Below are 10059 nucleotides of genomic sequence, written 5' to 3' on the forward strand. Positions count from 1 at the left end.
CCCTCTATGGTAAGCCAGCGCTTGCAGCGCCATGTGTGGCAGCAGGTGGCAGCAAACATAAACAAAATAGTGGATGTACAATTGGCGCTATCTACTGGATAGCGTTGACAACTGCGGCGGTGCTGTGTGTGCTGCTGTTGTAACAAAGTGTGATCTGTGCAGTGTTTATCGTTTGCTTAGGCCTCATTGCTAGGGTGCGTGTTCGTTAGGCGATCGAAAAGTACAATGTGTAACAACGATCTTATGGACAGCATTCTGTTGATTTACCATGTGAGTACTCCCCATGAACCACTGATCTATTTGCACGGAGGCGTCCGTAATATCACTGACATAGAAACTTTGATATAGCGCCTCTCGATCAAGATCGACAGAAATGTTTCAGTTGAGAAGTTTACTCCTCCTTTGCGTATGCTCGGGGGTGACGTTTGCTTGGGCCCAGGAACCGCCGAAGCTAAGCCCCCTGCAACTGCCGAAAGACCTTGTCGCTGGCACGGATGTCCGCCTTACGTGCAATGTAGTTGTTGGAGACACTCCCTTGGAGATTTTGTGGTATCAGAACGAGAAGAGGCTTGTTTCTTCGCCTTCCATTCAAGAGGAGGCTGGACCACACCTATCCACGTTGTTCTTTAAGCCACTCAGTGAAGATCATGGTGGAACGTACAAATGCATGGCTAGGAACGCTGCGGGTGAGGATAGTGCGTCAGTGGAGCTCGTAGTAAATGTCGCGCCACGGTGGGTAGTCGAGCCAGCAGACGTGAAAGTTACAGAAGGCAGCACAATTGTAATCCACTGCAAAGTAAATGGCATGCCCGTTCCACGAATCACCTGGTCGCACGACAATGGAGCCAGGGTGAATCAGTTAAGATCCGTACCAAACAGCGAAGATTCTTCAGACCGCCTCAGACTGCATACTAATGGTACTCTGGTCGTGCGGGACGCGCAAAAATCGGATTCGGGGCTGTACACGTGTGACGTGAGCAATGGGATCGGCTCGGGGCTGAAAAAAGCCGTGGCAGTAAATGTGTACACAGTTGCACAAGCACAAGTTTCGACACAGCATATTTCTGTAGAATCTGGCCGCACTGCCAACCTTACTTGCGTCGCCACAGGGGATCACCCCATTACGGTCACTTGGCTGAAAGGAGATAAGTCGGTAACAGCCAGCAGTCAACTTTATGACCGGGTCATTGTTTCCAATGACACTCACAAAGAACGTCTTGTATCGTCACTGATATTGAAACAAGTAACAACCAGTGATGCAGGTCGGTACACATGCAAAGTGAAGAATGACTATGGTGAAGACGCCAAGGATATTCGGCTAAATGTCCTCCAACCACCCTCCCACCCTACTGAAGTCGAAGTGTCGGATGTATGGAGCCGTAGTGCCAGGATCCGCTGGAAGAGCCCTTCAAGTTCATCCGTTTTATCATACCAAGTGCGCTTTTGGTCGCACCGAGACGATGAAATGTTGAACCAGACCATCCGTGGTGGTGTCACCACTGCTCTTGTCCGAGACCTCCATCCTGCCACTGATTACAGGGTGGCCGTCATAGCGATAAATTCTGCGGGGGCAAGTGAATCTTCTCCTGTTGTTCGATTTACAACAACACAAGAGGAGCCATCTGCTGCCCCAGTCAATGTCCGTATCGAGAAATCAGGAGCCACCTTTGTGCTCATCACATGGAGTCCGCCCCCGGAAAGCGATTGGAACGGAAAGCTGCTTGGCTACTACGTGGGCTATAGCAGCACAGCTGCCGACCCCTCCAAGAAAAACACTTTCTCCTACCACACTGTGGGGCCCGACCAGGGCAGTTTCACCTTGCGAGGTCTCGAAAAGGCCACATCGTACGTGGTTGTGGTGAAAGCGTTTAATGCAGTTGGGACAGGTCCCCCATCGCCGGCACTACCTGTGACCACTCAGGATGGCGATTTCCCTCCGGCACCAGTACTGAGTGTGTCCGCCGTCGATCAGACCTCCTTGCAGGTCACTTGGATGTTCAACACGCCCGTGCCGCACAGGGTCACTGGCTACACGCTGCACTACCGACAGCCTGGAGACTCGTGGAAAGAGGCATTCGTGGATTCTGGCAAACAGTCTTCCTACCTTCTGACTGGCCTCGAGCCCTCCGTACCATGCCAAGTGTACTTGATAGCCCACAGCCGGCAGGGCAACAGTGAGCCAAGTGATGTGCTGAATGTGCCCTTAGCGGTGGCAACAGCCCCACAGCAACCCGGCTTGCCAGCATCTTCAGACGCAGAGTTGCGGGAAGTGCTGTATGTAGTGGTGCCCATTGTGACAGCCACAGCACTGGCTGTAGTCTTGGTGGTGTCCGTCTGTTTTTGCCTGTACGTCCGCAAGACGCGCCCACCGCCACCACCGCCTGCCTATGCCGACTTCCCTCCCGACTCGGACTTCACTTTCGCAGTGCAGGCCCTGCCTCCTCCTGGCAAGGCCACCCCCTACTCGACGATGCAGAGGTCCATGGACAATGAGGGCATTTACGAGTCCATTGTGGACATGCGGACCTTGTCCCTACGTCGGAAGCAGGCTGCCCAAAATTCTTTAAGAAAAGGGTCTATGGATTTGGTTGACGTTTGTGTTGTGTAAGTGTCGAATATCTCTTTGGAAAGACATGCGCAGTGTGCTGTTTGCAACGTTTTTCACATTATGAAACAATATGCTGGCTGCAGCTTCGAATGATAGGCCCAGTTTGCTGAGAGTGCTGCCATCAGAAATTCATGCAGCAGGCAGGCATGTGCAGTGGCCATTCTGTTATGTGTCCTTCTTTGCTTTGTGTGCGCTCTGCAATTATATAAATGTCTGCGTTAGCAAAATATGAAAAAAAGTGAACCTTGTACCGTGCTTGCGAGATTACTTCTTTTGTGCTATCAGTTTTGTTAGCTAAAGGTTCAAACACCTTGATTTAAATGTTATGTGAAAATCATGACAGAATGTACCTGTGAAGTCGCAGTATTATCGCAGTTATTTTTATTTAATTTCTGGCATGCAAATGACAGGTACTGCTGCATTGCAGTAGCATGTCAAGTGCAAGCATAAATGTTTTCTGTAGTTTGTAATCAACAATTCCTGTCACTGCAGTACTCGGGAGCTGTCGTGGACGTAAAGACAATTGCTTTTAGTGCAGCATGAGCATCAAGATGTATAACAGCTGCTGTGCAAGAAGTGGAAGTTGGCTATTGTGATGTCATCGTAAAGCTGTCAGTGTCTGTTATTTACACTGCTGTGTGCTGAGCACAGTTCAAGCACACAATTTCAGGGCACAGTTCTCTGTCAGCCGTTATAGCTAACGTGTGTTACTGAGTGTGTTTTTGGGTGACATTGTGGAATGAATTTAGCCGGCATCCGACACGTATCAGATGATGGCTGAACCAAAGATAAAAAAATTGGTGTGCATGGCATTCACGCTGTTGGGCTTGCTTGCTTCAAACAAGTTTTTTTCTTTTTTTTTTAAAGAAGCTGTCAGGTAACTAGTTGTGATATTTTTTGCATCTGAAAGAAGTGTTTTAGCTGGTTTTAGTAATTTTAGGTGTAGAAGCATCGAAAGCTTTTTATCTTAGAGTAGAACTAGCTTAGTTTGTGAGTGCCTTCTAGCTCTGCAATCTTAGCTTCAACCTAGGTATACACTCAATGGTGTGGGTTGTGAATTTGACGAGCCACATTCATATTATGCAAAGCCTTTGAGACTTCGAAGAGCCACATTTACATTATGCTGAGTATTTGCGAATCGGTCAATATTAACCTGTACCACGCATATTGACGTTCTGTCGTTAATTTTGGTAACATGCTTTGAAAGAAATGAGAAGATTGTTTGAAGGGTGTCTTCACTTAAAGCCCTTTTTATAGATGTAAATGTACTTCAGCGCTTTGTTGAGTTCCCTCTTCTGTCTCTAAGCATGAGGCACACATGAAGGCACTGAAAGGCACTCGATGCTTCTCAAGGAGACCGATGAGCTCGTTTTACAGGTTGCTTTCAGGTCACATTGATGTGCCTAGGGGTCTAAATTAATCCATAGCTCCCCAATGTGGTGCACAATAGTCCAGGTGTAGATTCGTTGCAAAAGACCCCAATTCAAAACTTCTTTTCATTTTACAGCTTAGGAATGGTCTAATTATTGTGTTGAAAATTTAGTTGAGTGTCCAGTCAGCTACTGTGATGACACCTTTCGACGTGTTTTTCATTCTGCTTTGTTGTGTTAACTACGAGTTTTGTGCTTTTTTATTCTCCCGCAGCTGTTACGTGCGATAAAAATTTTACAGGCTGGGAGTTTTAATCTTGAAATGTATAGAGGTGATGCTAAGTAACTTATCTACTTGTCATAGTTTCATTCCTTTGATTTTTCTACCTTAGCGTCTGTGAGAAAGAAAAAAGTGTTGTGCTGTAACTTCTACCACTTTTTCATATTGCTTTTGGTCTTCTCTCCCTTTCACTCCCTGAGGTACAGAAATTCTTGCTGTTCATTAAATTGCAGCCCTTACGCATATGTACATGCATTGTGTGCCTACTAGTTTTTATTTTGCCATGGCTAAAATTTCTGGCCTATGTTGTTCTGTGGTGTTTTAAAAAAAAAAACAAGTTTCTCATTTTTAACGCACAAGTTTGACCAATAGTTCTTTAAACAGTGATTGAAGTACCAGCAACATTCTGCTTAGCAAAATCAACCTGGGCATCACAAGGACAGTGCTAAATACTACTTAAAACCACTTTTTGTGAGTTTGCAGTGCTTGCAAAATTTTTTTTACCTAGGACAACCACTATGAATGCTGAAACTGAAAATGATGTTAAAAGACTTAGTTCATTCCTGAAATTATTTCTTGACATCCAGTGTTATTTATCACTGGCTATTGAGATTGATATTTTTTTTTTGTATTTGCTGAATCGACTAATATATTTGCATGCAAGAAAAGAACAGCAGCATCACCAGTGCACGTGACGCTGTTTTTCTTCGTTTGCTAAAAATGCTTGGTTTGCTTTTGGTTAAATTAGCAGCCTGGTCTGATACATGGTTTATTCAGGTCAGGATCCTATTTGTGGGCAGAAAGCTATATCAGAATCGTGCAGTTTTGCTAATGGCCTTAAATTTTGATTGCATTGGATGACTTACAGAATGAGTTAGCCAGAATACTGTGCCGTCTGCTATTACCCCCCCCCCCCCCCCACTCAACTGTATGAACTGTGGAGTACCAAATAGGCCAACTGATCACGTTACTAACTTAGACAACCTGGGGATTTTTTTAAAGGGCGCCAAGATCTGGACACGTAAGCATTTTCGTTTTTCGCCTCCATCAGAAACACAGCCACCACAGCTGGGATCAAACCCGCATCTTTGGGTTTAGCAGCACAACAAGCTTCCAAAACGGCCTGCATTCAGAATGATTCGGCAACGGAAGCACTCCTGTGCTGGGCATCAGAGTTGTCGATTCAAGTTCTCACCACTGCCACAGCACTATTTCCACTGAAGTCAGTACCGTACAGTGATTCCAACGTACACGACATTTAGCGCACATAAAGAACTAGCCATGACCTAAATTTATCCAATGCGCCTTAATGCAAGAAGCTAGTAAATGACCCTTGTGGACTCCTGGCGCACTAAAGCACCATCAGATTTAATTCTTTACCCCCAAAAATGACTTGCCTTCCTGAGTGTAAAAATGATGACTGTTGTACCTAGTGCCTTGAGCGATAACCAGCGTTTGACAGGCTTGCCTTGGCAAAAACCACACAGTCAGTATTTGGTAATGCGTAACAAGCCAGACATGCTATGGACTAGAAAGGGGTGTTAGGCATCTGACAGGCTGAGCTTTTTGCGTACCGCTATTGCTGTGGGATAAGAAAGAGATATGAGCCAGTATCATCGCTTTCATCCTCCACAGAACTAATTCAGCTTCCATCTTAATTAATGCTAATGTAGCATATATGTGACCAACAAGTTGTCAAACTGCCCATATTAGTATATTTAATGAGTGGAGCCATGGCTATCTACTTTGAAATAGTTGACCAAATTCAGCTGATTAGTAGCTCGCTGTTACTTTTTTTTCTATCCATGATACAGTAATATTTGTAACATTTTTTTTTGCACTGTTTGTGAGGATTGTGACAAAGCTAGCCTGCCATGTGCCATCTTTTGCTTGCAGAAGCAAATGTTGCTACTTTCAAAGACACAGACTCAAACATCGTGGCAGTTTCAGGCAATGTCGCAGTTTTGATTTCCAGTCGTGGTAGCCATATTGCTTGGGGAGCCAGTATGCAAAAATGGTTGTGGGGACATTACATGTTGGAATAGCAGTCGATCTCAAGTGTGCCAGAGCTCTGTGCTGTGGGGTACCTCTCAAAATGACTGCGTCTTTGCCATTTAAAACTGCAAGTTTGTCAATTTTGGCACATTAAAACAAATCCTTCATTCCCGCTTTTGGGAGACAGCTGCATTGTTCTAACGCGAAAATAGTGGCATCAGTGCATGGAGAAGACACCAAGAGCGTTTACATGTTATTATTGAAGGAAGAAACAAACAACAATTGTTTTATTTACCATGGATGCAGCACAATGCTGTTACAGACGAGTATCATCATAACTCCTACATAACACACGAAGCAAGGGTTTTGGAAGAACAACCAAGTATGGGCAAGCAGTACATGATCCCAAATGGCTTTAATCACTAAACGAAGCATGCTTTGATCGCCTTGATGTGGTTTGTGTAGTAGATTGAACCACTGAGCAGTGAACCACCCATGTTGTTCTTTAATTCGTTTAAAATCATAATCTCTACAGGTAATAAAGGATCTTAATTTGCTGCAGCATCGGAGTAAAGTCTATGAAAGCCTTGCTTATGTTTACTTGCATTCATAGAGCTGTTTCAGACTAGATGCCTTTGCTTGTACCTGATATAGCTAATGCGGCTAAGAATATTAGAAGCTGGTCCCAGTAATTCCAGTTTGCCCAATTCAAATTTATAATTTGTTCAAATTGACGTGCAGGACCTATCATAGTCATGCGTATTTAAAATGACTTCCTGTGGCACAGAGTTCCAGCTCTGAAAAAGCTAACTGTGGCCGCAAACTTTTGTAGTGAACTAGCATTTGACTTGCCTGTTACATTGAACATGCATCTGTGTGGCTGAGATGAACAGGGAAAACAATCTGCCAGTGTTGCCAGGTGGCATAGCTATTCCCTGCTGAATTTCTTTTTACTAGTTGATTCAGGGTACATAAGCATAATGTTAAAGCTTGCTCACTCAGTCTGAAAAAATTGCGTAGTCAACTGCTTAATTGCAAACAACTGAGCCAAACAGTTGTGAACGAGTCAGGATGTACTATTTTCAGCCTGGGCGTATATTGTAGCAGATTTGCTAAAGTAAAGCATAATTTTGCATTTTACGAACATGTATACCATGTGCCAAGTAGTTGAAAGTCTTACAATTGTTCAATACGTGGCGAAAAATCACTTTAAGTAGTATCTATGGACGCTTTTGGTTAAAGCTTCTCGGGCAGCATTTGTGGCGTCTCTAGAGTGGTTGTCGTCATTGTAAAAACAGTTCGTGTATTGCATTTTATGATTGTAGGCTTCATTGTAGTTGGTTGCCAATAGTATACTGTCTGGTGCCAATGACACTGAAGTGACGCTGGCATTCGCAGATTAGTAGTTGAATAGGAATTTTTTTGCAGCTCAATCTTGCCAGATTGTCAGTATAAACAAAGTCTTGATAGTGTAAAAGCCGAGTCTTATGATTATTCTACTGCAGAATTTAATGGCTTAATTTACATTTTCTTATCATTTTCTCTTCTCCCCTAAAATTCACAAATGGGAAAAAAGAATTGTGAAAATTTGTTACATGTTTGAACAGGGATAGATAGAGAAACCATTAAGGGAATTCATATGGATTTCAAACATTTTCAGAATAAAGAGTGGCCTAGCTTTTTTTTATAGCAGTTGCTAGGTTTTATTGTTATAATCGAACTAAACTAAATGTTTGTAGACTGCATTTGTCTGTCAGCAGTAATTGAAAAAAAGTTGGTTGGTAATCGACACAAAATCGTATGAACCATCTGGCCCATTACGGTTTGCTTCACTCATGCATGTTTCTGGATTTGATGATATGCTAGATCAATCCCCAAAAGCCTTCAGTGGCACGCTCCTCAGTGAATAGAGATGCAGTTGTGGGGATTGAGGTTTGCACTTGTGGTGTTGGTAACGAGCAAAAATGCCGCCCTTTATTAGACTGCACAGCTCGCAGAGTGCATGATTACCATTATTGTTGTCTAGTGGTACAATCAAGATGACGATTTAAATACTAAATTGGTGCATGGTTAAGCTTCATAGAATTTTTACATAGCTCTAGTGAGTTGGCTTCATATGGCACTGCTTCTCGGCGTTATTGACTGGTGGGCTACTGGAAAGTAGGCTTAGCACAATCATTTTGGAATTTCTATGGTGGCGCACTTCACTGCATTATGTACATGCAGTGTTATTTTCTTGCCCAGGGCGTATTGTCTTAGGTTCTAAAGGTTAGTTGTTTAAACATGCAGGTTTATGTGACTGTGGAAGTAGCCAGAATAATTAAATCTCTGTCTCGTTACCACTGCCATTTCCCGTGTCGGCCATTAAAAATTAGACTTGGGAATAAAATATGCCCACACTTGTGCCCATCTGATTAGAATAAATAGAAGCATTAGTGAAGTACACTGCTTTGTTAAGTGTCCAAAATTTGGTAATTTGCATTAGGCACTCTCCTGTGGAAATCTGCAGACATTCTTTTTTGTTGCTAGAAATTTGCCAGCATTAGTGATTCAAATTCTTTTGTATTAGTATAATCCTCCAGTTAACCAGGGCTGGGATTTTATACGAAACCAGTGGAGTGCACACTGTAACGATCATTCGATGTCTATCCGAAAAGTGCAAGGCTCTCCATCTATCAAAGAGCCTAATATGCTTTGTGAGAATGTAATAACATTGGTACTTCCTGATTACTGAGTGTTGTGTTGTGTGGCTTTTGCGTAGTGGAGAGGCCTCGGAAAATCTGTCCAGGGTGGCGAAACTCCCCGTGAACAGCCCATTGTAGTGGTTGACCTGGCTGACGCTTGACGCGTGCTTCGCTTCTGTGTCCGATCTGGCTGTCCATTTCTGCAGAAGGTTAACGATGATGTAGCGCTCTCGGTGAATCTTGTTGAGGCGGCTTTGCAGTTCATCTTGCCCTTGGGAGTACGGTTCACAGTGCGACGTTTCGGGCAGCGAAATCTGTTCAATAGTTGCACAGCAGCAATTTCCATATGCAGCCTGGGCCATCAGCTCCCGACAGAATCGAACGCTCCTTGTTTATGCATTTTGTGCCCCTTAGTAGACCCATACACACCATGAACCATAACTTTTCACTACCCCTAGGGGGTCCTGGTGCACTAGGAAGAGACCCCCGGGTTTTCATTTCAGTAAACATTAAAAAAAAATGTGTAGAGGTGCAGAGTTAAGTTTGTATTATATTGGCTAGCTGCCAACATGAAATTTGTTGGGCTCAATTTAAAGAATTGCTATTCCACACTCCTACGAATAATTCGTGCAGTTGGCATTATAGAGTAATATTTTAAAAAGCATTTGCAATCAAACATGTGTGCTGTAATTCTCTAAACTCATATTTCATATGTTGTGTTGGCATGACTAACATACCGTCATGCAACTGCTCATCTGAGTCTGTATCACTTGTACAGTGAAAATGGTGTGGTGTTTTCTTAACCATGCATACACACTTCCGATGAAAAGCCCAACTTACCTAGTGTAGTCTAACGTATTTCATAAGCAGCCAAACGTGCCACACACATAACCAGTGTTTACATAGTATATATTGCGGACCATGGCATGTGTTCGAAGTGGGTCTGACGCTGTTCCAAACAGTGCCAGTTTGAGTAGTTTCGAATTTATGGTCAATTTCTTCACACACTGGCAGCTGGCATAAAAAGATTTTACTGCGTGAATGTGCACACTTTATGTGTTTTCAGAAAATAATTCTTTTTTTCTTTAGATAAACCTGGCTAGTGTAATACGGAAATCAAGG

General features: G+C 43.5%; 2 protein-coding genes across 2 annotated transcripts in view; one reads left to right on the forward strand and one right to left on the reverse strand.

The window, feature by feature from the left end:
- Peo (ubiquitin E2 variant domain-containing protein pendolino) overlaps positions 1 to 578 on the reverse strand; it is a 46637-nt gene extending 46059 nt beyond the window's left edge. Inside the window, exon 1 of the mRNA XM_077686678.1 lies at positions 508 to 578. The gene's annotated coding sequence lies outside the window, so the exon portion shown is untranslated. The remainder of the gene's footprint in view (positions 1 to 507) is intronic.
- LOC144155323 (cell adhesion molecule Dscam1-like) lies at positions 81 to 4513 on the forward strand. Its single transcript, XM_077686675.1, has 2 exons — positions 81 to 2722; positions 2753 to 4513. Exon 1 carries the CDS (start codon positions 374 to 376, stop codon positions 2606 to 2608), a length of 2235 nt encoding a protein of 744 aa, XP_077542801.1. The 5' UTR covers positions 81 to 373; the 3' UTR covers positions 2609 to 2722; positions 2753 to 4513.
- The last annotated feature ends 5546 nt before the right edge of the window (positions 4514 to 10059 follow it).

Source organism: Haemaphysalis longicornis, unplaced genomic scaffold (assembly GCF_048455015.1).
Source record: "Haemaphysalis longicornis isolate Haplotype H1 unplaced genomic scaffold, Haemaphysalis longicornis Haplotype H1 scaffold_1, whole genome shotgun sequence".
In the NCBI taxonomy this organism is placed as follows: Eukaryota; Metazoa; Arthropoda; class Arachnida; order Ixodida; family Ixodidae; genus Haemaphysalis; species Haemaphysalis longicornis.

Excerpts from the sequence above, each read along its gene's own strand:
- LOC144155323 (XM_077686675.1), top strand. The coding sequence starts at position 374 with ATGTTTCAGTTGAGAAGTTTACTCCTCCTTTGCGTATGCTCGGGGGTG.